This window comes from Parambassis ranga, chromosome 22 (genome assembly GCF_900634625.1).
Source record: "Parambassis ranga chromosome 22, fParRan2.1, whole genome shotgun sequence".
Taxonomy (NCBI): Eukaryota; Metazoa; Chordata; class Actinopteri; family Ambassidae; genus Parambassis; species Parambassis ranga.
The window spans coordinates 14,075,061-14,094,397 of record NC_041042.1 but is presented as its reverse complement, the minus strand read 5'-3'; the positions used below and the strand labels follow the sequence as shown (position 1 = coordinate 14,094,397).

The window sequence follows — 19,337 nt, the reverse complement described above, 5'->3', positions numbered from 1 at the left end:
AAAAGTCACTTTTTTCTCAGTGAAACTTTAGTCCACACTTTTATTAATAAACAAAACGATTTCACTGAAGCCAATTGAAATGGTTTCATAATTTAAGACAATTTTAAAGATTTCACTTTGACTGTTTAGAGACACAATAATAAGATTCCTTTTAAACAGATTACATTAAATCCACAGTAGGTGTTAAAAATATTGTGTAAATGCTCCTTTATATTTCTAAAATGTTTTCTTCTGTTCCATTAAAACCATAAATAGATGAAATCCAAACAGTGTTCCTCCTGATGTTGTGTCCCTCACTGTGTTCAGTGTGCTGAGAGCAGAGACATCATTTCCATAGAGAGGAGGCTTTGCATGGTCAGCTGATCCTCCAGTGAACTGAGAAGGTTTATAGTCCTGTCAGTTCAACACTGCAGGACTCAGATCTGTCAGTCAACACAGCAGGAAGCACAACCAGCATGACTCTCATCAGCATCCTCATCTGGACTCTGACCTGCTGCTGCTTCACAGGTTCATTCACTCAGAGACATTTTCAAACATGATGTGCTGCCTTTTCTCTCCTTTATTTCTGCTGATAAATGAATGATTTGTTTTTGTCTGCAGGATGCAGCGGTCAGGTGACTGTGAATCAGCCTCCAGAAAAGACAACTACGCCAGGATCCACTGTCACTATCAGCTGTACGACCAGCCAAGCTGTTTATTATTACAGTTCTTATGGTCACTACATCTTCTGGTATCAGCAGAAATCTGGACAGCCTCCAAAGCTCCTGATAAAATTTGCAAGCACACGTGAATCAGGAACACCAGCTCGGTTTAGTGGCAGTGGAAGCAGCTCTGACTTCACTTTGACCATCAGTGGAGTAGAGGCTGGAGATGCTGCAGTTTACTATTGTCAGAGTGCTCATTACATAAACGGTGCTTGGGTGTTCACACAGTGATTCACCGTCGTACAAAAACCTTCCTCAGTCAGAGACACTGAGCTGTTACAGCAGGAACCGACTGCAGCTGCTGAAGAGGAAGAGACTCTGACACAGACCACTGAACACAGAGCTGACACTAACCTCACCAAGCACTACACACACACATCAACACTGATAAATATATTTATTTTTGTTTCAGAGAGTCTTAAAAACACTATATTAGAAGCAGCTGATTTATTTTCAGAAATAAAAACAAAAATTCATTTTGCTGTTTTAATTTTGATGAAAATTCACATTCAGATCTGGAGGAGTTTCAGTTGCTGTAGAAACCATCATATTTCTGACTGATCTAAATCAGACAAAAAGGACAAAACTCTTCATCGTGTTATTTATCTTTGCAAGCTTTATTAAGCACAAACATCATCATGACAGTTATTAAACACACAGACATCCAGCTGCTGAGCTACACATGTTACTCTCTAAGTTGTTGCTGTCCAACACTTCACAGCAGTGCTGTTCTCTGTCACACAAAGCTTCAGTCTCCTCTGCAAACACTCATATTGATCAGAGCAGCAGGTGTGTTCCTCCTGCTCCACCCACACAGACCTCCTGTCCTGGGCTTCGCTCAGCCCCTCTAGCCCTTACACAGACTCATCTGGATGGTCTTGGTCTGGGTGTTGTCATGATGGAGCACCTTGCAGGAGAACTGGTCTCCATTCAACCAGCGGTCCTTGCTCAGGGTCAGGGTGCTGCTGCTGCTGTAGCGTCCGCTCTTCTCCACCTCTGAGCTGCTCAGGACCCCCTCTTTCTGCTCTGTGCCGCCCACCTCCCAGGTCACCACGGCTCCCTGAGGAGAGTAGTCGGTCAGCATGCAGGCCAGCGTGGCCGACTCCCCAGAGAGCTGCTGAGAGGAGGGAGGAAGCAGAGAGACTGTGGGCCTGACCATGGAACCAGCTGGAGGAGAGAGCAGAGACACACAAGGAGCAGATTAACTTCCACTGTGGGACAGACAGCTGGACATCAGACAGACACACAACAGAGGGTAACAGCACTGTGGACTAGCTGTGTGCATGACACTGTGATCAGACAGAGGAGGAGAGAAATGAGAGGGAATGATGCAGATTAAACAACATGTGAACATTTGTGTGATTTAACCATTTAAAGTCTGAATCTTCCACTGAGTTCTTCATCATGAAATAATAAGACTGACACACAAATATGAAACAAAACTTCAACAACACTAAAGTGACAGGTTTTGATCATTAACAGTAATAAAAACTGGTACAGCAACAACTTCCTTTATGAAGAAAATAACTGTTTTTACAGAGTTAAGGACTTTGTCATCTGTGTGTTTCACTTCCTTTTCACCACATCAAGCTAACGAACTGTGAACACAAACTACTGATACAGTGGATCTACATTTAACTCACTTATTTCTTATAAACATTAACATCAGATTTGATGAATTATACAAATTCATATTTAATACTATATAACAGGAAGATTATATTATTTTACATCATTATATTTCTCTACTCTGCTCAAAATAATCAGTCCAATGGACCCACAAATGACATAAATTTGTGCAAATTATAAAATATTTATATAAAAAATGTTGTTGTATTTTCTCCATAATAGGTATATTTACAAAATTTCATTATGCAGAAAATATAAAAGTTTTCATACTTACAGTGAATGATGAGTTTGGTTCCTCCACCGAAAGTCCTCCACAGTGATACAAACTCATTTCAATCATGAGAGACTCAGTGAACTGAATGAGAAAGAATTTATTAATACAATAATTGTGAATGTGAATGTGGGGGAAAGCTCGAGCGGAGAGGCCGCTGATCCGAAGACCCCCCCAAAAGAGAAGGAGATGAAAATTGAGTTTGATACTTACATGATTTGGGCACTAACAGATACCATGTAGCATGAAAAGACAATTGTTGAGGCAGCATGCAAAATGAAATTACGACAATCAGATGCAGTTGGATTCGAAGCATAGAGAGGAGAATAAGAGAGAGCTTAGGGAGCGAATGCTTGAGCTAAGGATAGCTAAGTATAGAGAGAGTTTAGCGAGCATGCGCTCAAGCCGAAGAAGGTATAGGGATTTTAGCGAGCGTGCGCTAAAGCTGCGGAATGTAGGGAGAGTGTTTAGCAAGCGCTCAAGCTAAGGGAGGAATAGAGGTTTAGAGAGCATGCGCTCGAGCTATGGAAAGTAGAGAGGATTTGGCGAGCATGCGCTCAAGCCAAGGGGAGAGTGGAGAGAGTTTAGCGAGTGCCGCTCAAGTAGGGAAAATTTATAGAGACAGTTTAGCAAGCATATACTTGAGCTAGAAGCAGGGAAGGCGTGGAAGAAGACTTTGCATGAAAGAAGGCAGCTGACTGTGACTACGTGGGGATAGGTCGGCATGAATCGAAGCCCACTGGCTGTTAATAAAGGGGATATGGTTGCGTGAATCGAAGCCCACTGGCTGTTAATAAAGGGGATATGGTTGCATGAATCAAAGCCCACTGGCTGTGAATAAGAAGGATATGGTTGCATGAATCTAGGCCCGCTGACTACGAATACATGGGGGTATGGTCTGCATGAATCGAAGCCCACTGGCTGTGAATAAAGGGGATATGGTTGCATGAATCGAAGCCCACTGGCTGATAATAAAGGGGATATGGTTGCATGAATCGAAGCCCACTGGCTGTGAATAAAGGGAATATGGTTGCATGAATCTAGGCCCGCTGACTACGAATACATGGGGGTATGGTCTGCATGAATCGAAGCCCACTGGCTGTGAATAAAGGGGATATGGTTGCATGAATCGAAGCCCGCTGGCTGAGAAAAAAAGGGGATATGGTTGCATGAATCGAAGCCCGCTGGCTGTTAATAAAGGGGATATGGTTGCATGAATCGAAGCCCACTGGCTGTGAATAAAGGGGATATGGTTGCATGAATCTAGGCCCGCTGACTACCAATACATGGGGGTATGGTCTGCATGAATCGAAGCCCGCTGGCTGAGAATAAAGGGGATATGGTTGCATGAATCAAAGCCCGCTGGCTGTTAGTAAAGGGGATATGGTTGCATGAATCGAAGCCCGCTGGCTGTGAATAAAGGGGATATGGTTGCATAAATCGAAGCCTGCTGGCTATGAATGGATGGAGGTATGGTCTGCATGAATCGAAGCCTACTAGCTGTGAATAAGGGGATATGGTTACGTGAATCTAGGCCCGCTGACTATGGATGCATACATTTTTTGGGGTAGCATGAACGAAGCCCACTGGCTATGGATGCACTGATTTTTAGGGTAGCGTGAACGAAGCCCACTGGCTATGGATGCATTGAATTACGGCCTTGCATGAGCGAAACCCACTGGCTATGGATGCGATGGTTTAAGGCCTTGCGTGATGAAGCCCACCAGTATTGGTGCATTGATATGAGGCCTAGAGAATGCCGTGAGAGTTAAGTTAGCAGACATCAATTGACGATACAGCAATAATAGGTGAAACTCACCAGGAACGGAGAGATTTCTGAGATGCGAGCACGTGTCCGGTGTTTTGGCCAATACAGGAAGTGAAGACCATCGACCAAGTGATTGCAGAGATGAAGGGGATACCTTGAGCTGACAGAATGACGCCCACTGACTGAGATGCATTGCCTTGAATAAACGAAGCCCGTCGGCTGACAGTACATTAATTATAAAGCTTGAGGGAAAGCTGAGAGGATAGAGAAAAGGAGGGCATGGAGATAACATGCATGATTCGAGCATTACACCACCACCAGTAATATGATGAAAAACTCACAATGATGAAATCACGGTAATAATATTATTAACAATCCTACCAGCTAGGCCAGGTGGGCCTGAAGACGAATGTGAAGAGAGAAGATGACCGAGCGTGCCGATTAGCAGGAATTCATTGGTTATGTGGCCTGCATGAAAAGAACCCACTGCTGTGACAGTATAGCTAAAGGGCCTTGCATGAACCAGAGCCACTGAGTTGCTGCTGAAGTACACTCAACAAAAATATAAACGCAACACTTTTGTTTTTGCTCCCATGTTTCATGAGATGGACTTGAAGATCTAAACTTCATTCCAGATACACAATATTACCATTCCTCTCAAACATTGTTCACAAATCTGTCTAAATGTGTGATAGTGAGCACTTCTGCTTTGCTGAGATAATCCATCCCACCTCACAGGTGTGCCACATCAAGATGCTGATCTGACATCATGATTAGTGCACAGGTGTACCTTAAACTGCCCACAATAAACGCGTTGCGTTTATATTTTTGTTGAGTGTAGTTGCACCTATTCTAAAGGGATGACCCGAATAATGATTAAGGGATAATGGGGATCTGACGAGAGGTTGTATGAGCAAAGACCAGTTCCTAGACAGAGGGAGAGATTCCTGAGGTCACAGAGGGACTTGAGGATCTGAATGGGACGAACCTGTAGAGAACCACTCATGTATTTAAAAGGACATAAGGACGAATTGTGCAGGCTATGACTACTGAACATACGCCACTGCATTTAGGGTGTTGCAACAGCTTGTAGTAGTTCGATGGAATACTAGTTCTGCGAAGGTGACTTCTAGAGGGATTGAAGGAATGGGAGGCCTCCTCTAAGAAAACCAAAAGCTAAGCGAAGAGGGATTCCAGGAGAGGATCAACGGAAGGAGAAATACACCCGATCTGGGTTGAAACCAATTAGTGGAGAATTGAAAGGGTTATAGGCCACGGGGAGTCTAGAGGAGAGGGAGAAGCCTTCGAATGCCTTTAAATAGTATGGTTTGATAAATAACCTGAGATTGAATTGAATGTGAGCTGCCACGGTTCTGATGAAAGGTAGTATGAGCACCCTTATCTAAACCAAATGCGTTTCCAATGAAGCAATGAGAATTTAAAGGCCGGCATCTAGCGGACCACTGCCCTTGGAGGAAAGAACCCCCCAAAACCCATGGATGTGCACCATCTGTGAACAACCTGAGAAAATCGGATGAATGCACTACGTCATCATTAAAAGAACAACACCATGTTGCGAGCTCATAGCAGGAGAGACCGGGTCCACCGATCATGCTGCAGCCTTGGTTCGAGGCAACATGGACACGGAAGTTAGGAACTGTGGAGGACCGTCCAAAGGGAGCTGTGAAAGGTTGGCCTTATGAATGGTATAGTTGCTGCTTGGAGATATCTGAATGCAGATTTTGAAGCGCTCTAAATTTATTTATTTATTTATTTTTATTTATTAAATTATATCAGCATTTCTAACGGGGAGAGATGGTTTCATGTCGGAAGGGATGAGCGTATGCTGAGGAACTCCGGGTGGGAGTTTTTTTTTTTTTTTTTTTTTTTTTTAAAACCAGTATTTAACTATTTTAATTATTAGTAATATCTAACCGTTTGTCCTATCGAACCATATGAATTTAAACGTAGCACAATAGCTATAACGACAGAATAGCGAACTCACCGTCTAATGCATGTAAACACAAGCACATGGCTACTTAATATGCAGACAATTCGACTACGTCATCGTCGTGATAGCGTTGTACAGGGATCGACTCACGTTATCAATACGCACATCAGGCAGTAAGCTCCATGCAGCACGATCGAAGATGACTAAGCAGGGATGTCTGAGGGGGAAATCATCCAGCATGTGAGCATAGAGGGAACACTAGCTTCTTCAGTAGAATCTGGCATAAGGAGTTTGACGCGAGATTGAAGATGCAGGTACTAATGCAAATGAGACGAACAGAGAAATATATTTTAAATCCCACTTAATGCCGAAAGATACCATAGCAACAGGTGAATGGAGGAATCTAAATGCATCAGAGAAGACGGCTCCCTGGCCCATGAATAAATAAGTTTAAAGCGCTGTCCACTGGCATAAAGAGGGGACAGATGTTCGGGCGTAATAAGACTAATTGCCGAAATAGGCCGGAGTGAGGAGCGGACAGATCGAATAATGCCATTCTGCAGGAGTATTGCGTATGGCTTGCCTTGTAGGCGCTACGATTTTTTTTTTTTTTTTTTTTTTTGCACGCCTGACGGCCTTGTATATCTGTGCAGATTGAGAAAAGTAGGCTGAAGCACAGAGGGACACGGAGCAGTGAGCCCGCGAGCGCCACATTTTTGCTGAGATCATTTGGGACCACGGCGATCAAGGCCAAATTCGGAGTCCACAGACCAGGCCAGGCTAGTAGCCGAATAATGAGAATAAGCGCTGCTTACTGGAAGTGCTAGTGATATTGATTGAATATGTTTTCCGGCTATTGGGATGGAGGTCTCCGGTTAGAGCTAGATAGACCATTCTTGGCCACAAATTTATGACGCTGAGGAGATTACAGGATGAGGTTTACCAAAATATTGTCTCTGCCTGCAGAAGTAAGCCCTCATATTTTAGTGGATTGCGAAATGAAGGGCCTACCTATAGGAGGGGCAGGCCGAGCAGATGCCGGAGTGTAGCGGCGGAAGATGGCGGAGGAGACGCGAGATCAGCGGCTGAGATCAAGCGGCTGGATCGGCAGAGACTACAGGAGCAGGAGACATGGACTCCGCGACTGCCCTCAGGTGGAGGTCGACTGACCGAAGAAACAACGACCGGCACCGAAGTGTTTGATTGAGCGTGTCGGGGGGAAAAGCGGAGCAGCGGCAGCGGGAGAGCGAGAAGCGTTCCCTCGTGTAGCCCTGGGAGCAGAGGAGGCTGACTTCTTGCTCCTTTTACAGGCCGCGGGTAGCCACTGCGGCGCGGGGCAGGGGAGATGGGATTGGATCTGAAGTTGGATTGAGAGAGTTCCGGAGGAGGAATAATGCCAGTTGATTGCGGCATAGAGCAGCGCAGAATCGTTGCCGGATTCGATCGGGAGACAGCTGGAGAAGAGACAGAGACTTTTAAATCTCTTGCTACGTTATGATTGGGCAGGAGAGGGACAGATCGACAGCTGATTGGTGAGGGAGGTGCCATCTATTAAACACCTGACTATGTGGGAGGTCACTAGACAGAGTGCAGTGCAGTGAAGGAGAGTGCTAGGATGGTGAAGAGGGAAGGGGATAGAGATAAGAGGTGAATGATGTGGAATAGAGTCTTCATGACTGAACTTACGCTGAGAGCTACATTAAGAGGCTGTACAAAAACCTCCTGCACTGTGAACAAGCTGCTAAATGCTGAAAAGTCACCTTTTTCTCAGTAAAACTTTACAGTCCACACTTTTATTAATAAACAAAATGATTTCACTGAAGTCAATTTAAATTGTTTCTTAATTTAAGACAATTTTAAAGATTTCACTGTGACTGTTTAGAACTGAGACACAATAATAAGATTCCTTTGAAACAGATTACATTAAATCCACAGTAGGTGTAAAAAATAATGTGTAAATGCTCCTTTATATTTCTAAAATGTTTTCTTCCATTAAAATCATAAATAGATGAAATCCAAACAGTGTTCCTCCTGATGTTGTGTCCCTCACTGTGTTCAGTGTGCTGAGAGCAGAGACATCATTTCCATAGAGAGGAGGCTTTGCATGGTTGCAGGATGCAGCGGTCAGGTGACTGTGACTCAGCCTCCAGAAAAGACAACTACTCCAGGATCCACTGTCACTATCAGCTGTACGACCAGAACATGGTCACTACATGTTCTGGTATCAACAGAAATCTGGACAGCCTCCAAAGCTCCTGATAAAATTTGCAAGCACACGTGTATCAGGAACACCAGCTCGGTTTAGTGGCAGTGGAAGCAGCTCTGACTTCACTTTGACCATCAGTGGAGTCGAGGCTGGAGATGCTGCAGTTTACTACTGTAAGAGTCTTCATGACATAAACGATGCTTGGGTGTTCACACAGTGATTTACAGCCATATAAAAACCTCCCTCAGTCAGAGACACTGAGCTGTTACAGCAGGAACCGACTGCAGCTGCTGAAGAGGAAAAGACTCTGACACAGACCACTGAACACAGAGCTGACACTAACCTCACCAAGCACTACACACACCATGTAAGATTCAAAGCTTTTACTGTCATATGCACAGTAAGGAAACTGGTTTCTCTGTACAACGAAATTCTTACTTTGCTGCTCACACTGAATGCCATAAAGGTTTAAAAAAGACAAAATAGAATAATTTACAAAAGAGCAAGATAAAGATGCAAATAAGTACACAAAATATATATTATGGAAGTAAATGGAGCTATATGCATATAAATGTGCATAAATGTGCATGTGTGCTACATCAGCTGTTGTGCAACTTGAGCAGAGAATGAGTCATTGTGCAACAACTGTCAGGAGGTAAACAGCACGGTACATGTGCAGTTATTGGATTGGATATTAAGGTGCATAGAGAAATAAATAGATAAACAATATTGCAGTTGCTGTTACTGCATGTAAACATGTCAGCATGTAAACAGTCAGTGTGTATGTGCGGGGTACAGACCATTGTTACAGACTCCTGTCAGCTGTTGAGGAGTCTGATGGGGAGTGTGGAAATATATGGTCAAAATATATGTTTGTTTGCACATATGGTAAAAGTGTATGGTTGCTCATAGATCGAGACCTCTGACTGAGGCCATAAAGTATTCTGATGTTTAATGGTTAGTTTAGAAATTCGAACTGCAAACCCCTTAGTTGACCCAAAGATGAAAACACAAGCTTGCCAAAGAGATAAGATATACTCAAGGTCGTAACAGGAGGACCTGTGAGAATACACACACACACTCACATCAAAGATGTGAGTGGGAGAACTTCAATGTCTTTTAGTTTCGTATACGCCCTCCACCTTGTGATTATTGAATATGCATGTTTCACTGAAAAACATTACCTTTTATGCCTTTCTATGTAAATGTAACCACACCTTGTTGTCAGATTAATAAAACGAGCCTAATGCATGGGACGGACAGAATGCAAATGGTCAGCTGCAGGAGCAGATCAAGGGGTCTGTATTGAGCTGTGCATTCTCCCTTTATAAAGGCGAAACTGAAACTGATCAGTACTGGTTTTCATTCAATGTTCTGTGCATCGGGGACGGAGTCTGGGAATCCGGGGTGACCAGATCAGGTCACAACAATTTGGGGGCTCGTCCGGGATCAAAGGCAAAAATCATCCTCAGATCCGTCAATTGAACACAGGGGCCGATTACGAACAGACAGAGGACACGTGCCATGGCAACAATAAGGTAAGCAGACCTTTTATATCTGCATTGACTACTCTAAAATGTAACGTGTCCCGAGTCTTAGTAGTAATCTGTCTGTAAAAGTAAAAAAGAACATTGACTGAATGAATTTAAGAGAATAACTGTAAGTGAATGAATTATGACTACAGTGAATTAACAATAACCGTAAGTGAATGAATTATGACTACGGTGAATGAGTAATGACTACAGCTGTTTAAGATAAGTAAATGATGCCTGCAGAGGATTAAGAGAATTTAAGAGAAAAAGGGGTAGCAGAAAATCCTGAGTGTGGCGACTCCACCGATGCTCTGACGAGAGGCCGGAAAAGCTGGGTTTGAGGCCCGGGGCTTGAGGAACCCTAAATCACTACAAAAAAGAGAGAAAAAGGAACAAGACCAGGCAAAAACACATGGTATGAATGTTGGACTGACTGGAAACTGAAACAATGACCGCACTAGTTAGGCGGGAGTTGTAGTAAGTCTACAGGCTTCCAAATTACAGATATATAAGGTTCTGGTGTCACGGACAGAGGCTAGTCTCGAATCCATTGGACTGAGTACCAGGGACACAGCGTGCCATATTTCTCAGTCGGCCAGAATCTAGAAAAGAAAGGAACTCTGAGACTCATAACTGTGAGTCGTCTGAGATAAAGACGACAAGACCAGAGAGTAGAGAATAAATAATGAAATAACTGTGAGCCGTTCTTACACTGGACGGCAAGACCAGAGAATAAGTCCTGTGAGTTCATGAAGCACCCCTAAAGAGAAACAAAGAGAAGTGAAGATACAGTACTGACACACACACAGAGCGCGCAGTATAAATGGGTAAAGCATGAGTGTGGAATGTGTATGAATGCCAGAGACGAGGTGAACTGAAGCAGCAGCACTGCTGGAAACCTTAATTGGTGTAAACGTAAAGCAGTGGCCTGTTGAAGTAGGTTCACTCACGAACTGGATTAGTGTTTTTGTTGTGCACATACTTTTGTATATATTTCTGATGTGAACATAGTTTTGTGAACTTTTCTAACAACATAGTTTTGTTAATTCTTCTGAGCACAGTTTTGCAAATAACACAAACTTATTAAGCTTTAGTTTTTAATTTTCACGTAACCACATGACTGAGACTTGATGACTGACGACATGGACGGAGATTTTAACAGAGACACTGTTGATGATGGGTGGGGTTCGAACAGCCCACTAAAAACAGTAGAAGCTCAACTGATTATTTTAGAGAAAGCGCTGCATCAGGCTTTTGACTCTAAAACCGCATCTGAAGAGATGACTCAGATGAGGGAGGCAGTCATTAATTTGTTGGGAGAAATAGGCCGTGGCATGAAAGATAGAGGTTGTTTACAGAAGGAGTTTTGGAGAAAGGAGGGTGAAGCGAAGGCAGAGAGGGAGAAGGCCAGGAAGAGTGCAGAGCAGTGTGGTTGGTCTAAGAAAGGGAGATTTAAGAGGGAGCAGGAAAAAGCAGAGGAAAAGAGAGCTCAGTGGGCGCGATGGGCTTTGATAGGTCAGGGTGTAACTCACCTCATGACTGAGAAGCCCAAAACACAGGATGCCAAAGCAGAAAAACATAAGGATCCCCCACCGTATACACATCCTCTCATTCATCTGCTGGATTATATCCAGTTTTACAAATAACTCAAGGCACACTGGCCATAACAGACACGCCTGATTCCCCTGAGGCGTGGTCTGATGACAGCTCTCACACGTCCCAAGTGAGTAGTGTGTCTGCTTTACCCTCGGGAGTTAGCACCCGTGAAGGGCCTCCAGAGGCCCCTGACCTCTCACCTTTCCAGCTGCGAAAGGAGAGAGAACCGAGCTGCGACAGAGCACTATGTGTTGCAGCTGAAGCCCCGCTGTCACACAGAATACAGACACCAGACATTGTGAACACAAAGCAGGGAGAAATAGACAAGGTGCAACAGTTGCAGGAAGAATTAAAGGAGTTGCGGGCTGCTATAGCTCAGGACTTAACACCACACACATATGCACACGCTAACCCCCGATTTGGAGACGCTACACTTCAGGTGGGAGGCGTGTGGAAAGACGGATCACAGGAAGGGAGGACAGCTGGAGTTCAGATGCAGGTCGAGGGTGTTTGGTCCGCGGAGCAGGGAGACATGTTTGATTTATTACAGAGACAGGCCAAGGCTACTGAGGAGTGGTTGAAAACACATGAAGCTGAACACTTAGCACACAGAAGCAGAACACACTGCATGACAACTAGATCTCAAGGACATGATAATACAGACACTCAACCATCAGTTACCACTGATTCAAACTGAACACCAGATCAAATATCGTCCATTCCCACTAGGTGATGTACAGGCACTAGTGGATAAATTACCTCCAGTGGCCGAAGGTGGAGCAATGTGGCTGAGTCAACTTGACAGTCTGACAGCAGGCCACAGACTCGCTCTAGGTGATTTTCGGGCCGTTATTTCTAGGTGTCTTACAGGAGGACGCCGCCACTACTAGACAGAGAGATGACACACCTTTCACTCAGGTCAGCACTGAAATAGGCAGAGCACTAAGAAATAAATATTAGGGATGTCCCGATCAGGTTTTTTTGCCCTCGAGTCCGAGTCTGAGTCATTTGATTTTGAGTATCTGCCGATACCGAGTCCCGATCCGATACTTTCTATAAAGGCACTCATTGCGGCAAAACCTGTGTGTGTGTGTGTGTGTAGGCCTGTCACGATTTCTAAAGAACATTTAACACTGGAAAGGCCCCCAATCATCAACACTATTATTATTATTGTTATTATTAATGATATTAATATTATTATTATGAGTAGTGGTAGGCCTATTACCATGGCTTATCTGAGCATAGTCAATGGAGTTAAGTCAAACCAACCAGCACGTCATGAGCAACAGAGCCAGCTCTCTGTGTTGCTGTAACCAGCGTCCAATCCCTGCAGCGCTGTGACGCACCGTGGCGACGCAGACAGCGAGCTGACTGTGGTCTGCTCAGAACATCCCGTAAACGTCACACAATGAGTTAAAAAAATAAGAACTACCTGTTGATTTGACACATTTTAAGACAGAAGCCGCGGGACATTTTAAATCTGACGGCCGGACTTTGCACACTTTATACGCTACGACGCACCGAGTGACGCCTTTTGTCATCCAGCCTCTTTGGTAGCGAGAGGGAGAGAGAGAGAGAGAGGAAAACAAACAAGCGTGCAAATGTAATTTATCGCGGCCGAAAAACTTAGAGCCCATTTAAAGTTATCGTGCAATTAATTGATTTATTGTTTAGCGACAGGCCTGTGTGTGTGTGTGCCGCCACACTGGGAGATTTCACACACGCAGCACATCGAGGTCTCGAACCAGGACCTGTCGCACCAAAAGCAGCTGTCATACCCCTGCACAGAAGGCGTTAACTTTGACAGCCCTAAAAAAATATCCGAGTCCTGATCGGGAGGTAATGTCCGATTCCGATCGAGTCTGAAATCACGTAATCGGGCCCGATTTCCGATCATGTGATCGGATCGGGACATCCCTAATAAATATCCTCTGCCTGCTGGAGCCGCCGTTCCCACTTTGAAATGGGACCCCAAACAGAGTCCAAGAGAATATCTTAATCAAAGCAAAGACACATGGATCAAACACACCGGGTGCCACCCTGGTAACCCAGGCATTCAGAGGGTGTGGTACAGGACCGCCGTCCTAAACGGGGTTCCTGAGACCGTAAAAACTGCCATGGATAATAACCCAGACATGGCAGGGTGTGATTCCAGTGTGTGGGAGAGACATCTAGTGCATCATTTGGCTCGTGCCCAAGAGGCAGCACAAGCTGACAGTAAGGATGTCCAGGATTTGCAAGCACAATTATTGAAACTGCAATTGACTGAGGCCAGACAGAAGGCCAATGACAAAAAGAAAGATAAAAATAATAAAGTCATGGTTGTCACTGAAAGCTCTGACGCACCTCCTGGCACACCTTGGGTGCCTCCACCACCTTATTCTCCTGATTATCAGCAGCCTACGGGGTCCTACAGGGGGTACGGATCAGGGAGGGGCAGATGGAGAGGCAGGCGCGGAAGGGGTGGAACACTTAGGGGACAGCCGAGGGGAGACCCAGGTCGTGACCACTGCTATTACTGTGAGGAGTTGGGACACTGGGCCAAAGACTGTCCACACAGACAGGGACCGTATGCCCGAGGACGTGCAGCGTCTGGTCCACGGAGGGCTTCCTCCCGCCCCCCAGGACCTCCATTCACTGGACAGTTTCCTGTTTCCGGCTGGGAACAGTGGGATTGTGACTTCTCACAACAATAACACGCCCCACAGAGCAGCTCAGATTACATCGTTACGGCAGATCCGATGTTATCTATGCAAGTAGAGGATGAGACACTGCCTTTTCTGGTGGATACTGGCGCCACCTGTTCTACATTGTTTCACTCATCTTCTATGGAATTGTCCAGCAACTCTATCACTGTGATGGGCTTCTCTGGGGATAAACAGACTCTGCCTATAACCACTCCCATGACTGCTCAGCTGGGACATCAGACTGTTTCACACTGTTTTGTACACTCACCTCTTCTGCCTCTGAATATACTGGGGAGAGACTTGCTGATTAAGTTTGGAGCATCTATTTTGTGCGGCCCAGACGGGCTGACAGTGACACTGCCGGACGGCACCATGTTCCACTGTAATGTTGCAGACACAGGCGGACAATATCTGATGAGACCTGTGACTGACCCATGTGCTGACATCTACTGGGGCATGTTACATCCTGAAACTCCCCAGAACCCAGGAATCCTCTCTGCCTACCTGCAGTGGAAGCCCTGGATAGCCCAGGTCGAACCATATGTTTCTCCCCCTGACCCCCCTCATGTGACTCTGTTTTATGACAGGCAGCAAACTGATTGGTACCATGAGAAGTTTGCGCACTCCCTAGAGGGACAGGACTGGTCTATTACAGTCCGAGACATTTTTGTGGCACCTGAGGGCGTGGCAGCCGGTGTGGACCTCACTCCAGAACAAATGTCTTGGTACATGATGAGTGACGAAGGGCATCCCCACGTCTCATTAGCTGTACATCCAAACCACCAGGCCAAAGAACTAGGTGGCATGGTTAAACGTGCCATGGGGCAATCAGACTGGCAACCCACACCTTTACCTCAAATCATGTATTCTCCATCTGCTAAAGCATACAAAATAACTGTTTCAACTATGAACACTGTCACTCTGGCACATGAACTGCTTGCTAGACATCATGGTAGAAAGAAAACTGATCATCCTCTGGCACAGGCTGTGATTGACAGCTTGCCACCACATTTATGGGCAGACGGGCCCACTGATGTGGGTCTGGTGGACTGTGAACCTGTGACGTTTCAGATTAACACACCAGGCCCTTTATGGATACCACAGTATCCCCACAAGCCAGCAGCCAGAGCTGGCATTGCAGATACTGTTCATGGACTCTTTGAAAATGGCGTGCTGGAACTCTCTCACTCAGATTGGAACACTCCCATCCTACCTGTAGAAAAGAAAGGGACAGGTAAATATCGCATGGCACATGATCTGAGGGACATTAACGCTGCACTGTCAACCCCCACGGTACCAGTTCCGAATCCATACGTGGCATTGGCACAACTGGATCCTTCACAGAGCTGGTTCACCTGCATAGATTTAGCTAATGCTTTCTTTTGTCTCCCTCTGGCACCTGAATGCAGAGACATTTTTTCATTCACATATCAGGGGACGCAGTATCGCTACACCAGGCTACCTCAAGGTTTTGCGCTCTCCCCCGGTATTTTTAATCAGGTTTTGAAACAGATACTCAGTCACTGCACCCTCCCAGAAAACACTACACTCATTCAGTACGTTGATGACCTTCTTATCGCAGCTCCAACGGCAGCAATCTGCCTGGATGCCACGCAGGCTGTTTTGCAACATCTGGCCACAGCTGGTTTTAAGGTCAGCAAATCTAAACTCCAATTAGTCAGGACACAAGTTGCTTTCTTAGGACGCATTGTTTCACAAAAGGGAGTCAGCATATCGCCTTCACACAAATCTACCATTTTGCATCATCCGCGTCCTGATAAAGTGAAGGACATGCTCTCATTTCTCGGTCTGACTGGCTACAGTAGAAACTTTGTTGCTAACTACACTGGCCTCACACAACCTCTCAGAGACCTTGTCAAAGAACATAGCATGCGTAATGTGTCAGCTCGCCTAAATTGGACGCAGGCAGCTGAACAAGCATTCATTGCTCTTAAACAATCTTTGGCCACTGCAGCAGAACTAGCCACCCCTGACTACACTTTACCTTTCTATTTGGATGTCTCTGGAACGGATGCCTGCATCAATGGCATCCTGTTCCAGAGAAAAGGGGGAGAGAGAGTAATACTGATGTACATCAGTGTCCCCCTGGACAACATGGAGAAAAGACACCCTCAGTGCACACAACACGCAGCAGGAATAGCTAAGCTAATTCAAAAAACCGCACACATGGTCATGGGACACCAGCTGTATGTACTGACAACACATAGTGTAGTGGCATACGTGAACTCAGAGACATTCACACTCACCTCATTGAGACAGAGGAGGTTGAGCAAGATTTTAGAAGCACCAAACATCACCTTCACACATGATGGTATAAACATGGCAGAGCAGATAGGAGCTGGAGAGCCACACACATGTGTAGAGAGGGTAACCAGAGAAGAAAAAGTCAGAATGGATTTACAGGCCACACCACTAACAGAGGCCAGAAATCTGTTCACAGATGGGTGCTGTTTTAGACATGACACAGAAGGACTCAGAGCAGCATACGCAGTTGTTGAAGAAATGAGAACACTGAAAGCAGAAAGATTAGAGGGACAGCAGTCAGCGCAGAGAGCCGAGGTGAGGGCAGTGATTGAGGCACTAAAGATAGGTCAAGGACAGGACATCAATGTTTTTACTGACTCAGCATATGCGGCAGGAGCAGTGCATGTGGAATTAGGGCAATGGCTGAGAGCAGGTTTTCTCACTGCAACAACAAACCTATACGGCATGAGGCTGAAATGAGAGAGCTTGCTGAAGCTCTGTTGTTGCCTAGCAAAGTGGCTGTGATTAAGTGCAAAGGTCATGGAGCAGGAACTGACAGGGTCACAAGAGGAAACAATGCAGCAGATCAGGCAGCAAAACAGGCAGAAGGCTATGTTGAGCGAATGATTTTTATGTGTTCAGAAACAGACTTGCCTCCCCCTGTTGATTGGACTGATTTGATGCAATTGCAAAACAAAGCTTCTCCACAGGAAAAAACACTGTGGAAAGCTAGAGGGGCGACTGACACAGGAGGAGTATGGAGAGGGCCTGACGGACGCCCCATACTGCCACCTGGACTGAGACAGACTGCCATGGAGGAAGCGCATGGGGTAGGCCATGTGGGAGTGGCACAGATGATGAACAATCTTGAGCACTGGTGGCACCCCTACATGAAAGACATGGCTCAGTATTTGATCAGAACATGTGACCAATGTCGTAGATACAACCCCAGACCGACTATCAAACCGGAAATTGGAAAATATCCTCTAGAGACCAAGACAGGTAGAGAAATAATCATTGACTACACTGACATGGTTGACTCTGTGAGAGGATACAGATACATTTTGATGTGTGTTGATGCATACTCAGGATGGCCAGAAGCCTGTCCTGCAAAAAGAGAGGACAGTAAAACAGTCATTAAGTTTCTGATTAACACCTACATTCCCAGACATGGTTTTCCTGAGAAAATCAGATCTGACAATGGCACACACTTCAAAAATAAAGACCTCCAGCAGGTGGAGGCAATGCTGGGACTTAAACATGCCTTTGGTACAGTTTACCACCCACAGTCTCAAGGCAAAGTTGAGAGAATGAATCAATCCATCAAACACAAATTGGCCAAAATCTGTGCACAGACAAACATGAATTGGCTGGATGCATTACCTTTAGCCCTAATGTCTATCAGAAGTTCAGTAAATCACTCTACAGGACTGACACCACATGAATTGCAGACAGGAAGAGCTTTTCCAGGACCACATTCTAAACTTCCTTTGATGCAACATGATGATCAGATGTTAACTTCTAAAGCTTATTTCCACGAACTGCAGGGTTTGGTGACCAACTTTTCCAAGCAGGTACAGGACCGACATCCAGCAGCTGCCAGCGGGGCTCCGCCTGAGGCTGACTGGGTGCTTCTGAGGGTCATCAAACGGAAGTGGTCGGAACCAAGGTGGACAGGTCCCTATCAAGTGACGGAACGCACCTCTCACGCGGTTCGGCTGAGAGGAAAGGGGGACCCCTGGTATCACTGGAGCCAGTGCGCAGCTGCAGAGGAGCCTCAACGCTCTCTACAGGACGTCCAAACTGATCTGAGGGCACAGAAGTCTGAATCGGCTGATTCAGACACAGATCCTGTCACAAAAGGGGCAGAATAATCCCCTGACAGAGATCAAGGATCCCGGGTAGTCTAACCCCAGGGATCAGAAGAAAGAAGATCACCCTGAGGGACGAGAGAAGCAGACGACCTGACGGGGGCTGGATGGACGAGGCAGACGGACAGGAACACATACATGAACTGATAAAAACACAATTTTGTACATTCTAACTGACAATTGTCATTATATTTGAGCTGTTAGGAGTATCTGGGGGCGGGAACGGTGAAAGACCGACCGATTAAAATACCCCCACATACTATGATGTATAACATGTTTCGTTTTATGTACTCACATGATATGTTTTTTAATACACTACATTTTTCACAGAGTTTTTCTTTTTTGCACCTTCATTTATGGTTTTGACACGCATACACACACACCAGGTGTTTGGACATTTACTCACAGTGTTGTTACATATAGATGTCACTTTTACCCATAGTTTTGTTTGATTACACACAGTGTTTTCCTATTTGCTGATGTGACCGTTTATTGTTTCTTTTTCCTTATATAGTGTTGGACTCTTAGTAGAGTCCAAAAGGGGGAATTGTGGAAATATATGGTCAAAATATATGTTTGTTTGCACATATGGTAAAAGTGTATGGTTGCTCATAGATCGAGACCTCTGACTGAGGCCATAAAGTATTCTGATGTTTAATGGTTAGTTTAGAAATTCGAACTGCAAACCCCTTAGTTGACCCAAAGATGAAAATACAAGCTTGCCAAAGAGATAAGATATACTCAAGGTCGTAACAGGAGGACCTGTGAGAATACACACACACACTCACATCAAAGATGTGAGTGGGAGAACTTCAATGTCTTTTAGTTTCGTATACGCCCTCCACCTTGTGATTATT

At 45.2% G+C, this 19,337-nt stretch overlaps 1 gene segment (V, D, J or C); it reads right to left on the bottom strand.

Moving 5' to 3' along the window:
* Positions 1 to 1,296: 1,296 nt before the first annotated feature.
* Positions 1,297 to 11,957, bottom strand: LOC114428110 (Ig lambda-2 chain C region-like). The segment is given in 3 exon segments: positions 1,297 to 1,871; positions 2,608 to 2,642; positions 11,953 to 11,957. Coding segments are annotated over 3 exon segments (357 nt in total).
* Between the last annotated feature and the right edge of the window lie 7,380 nt (positions 11,958 to 19,337).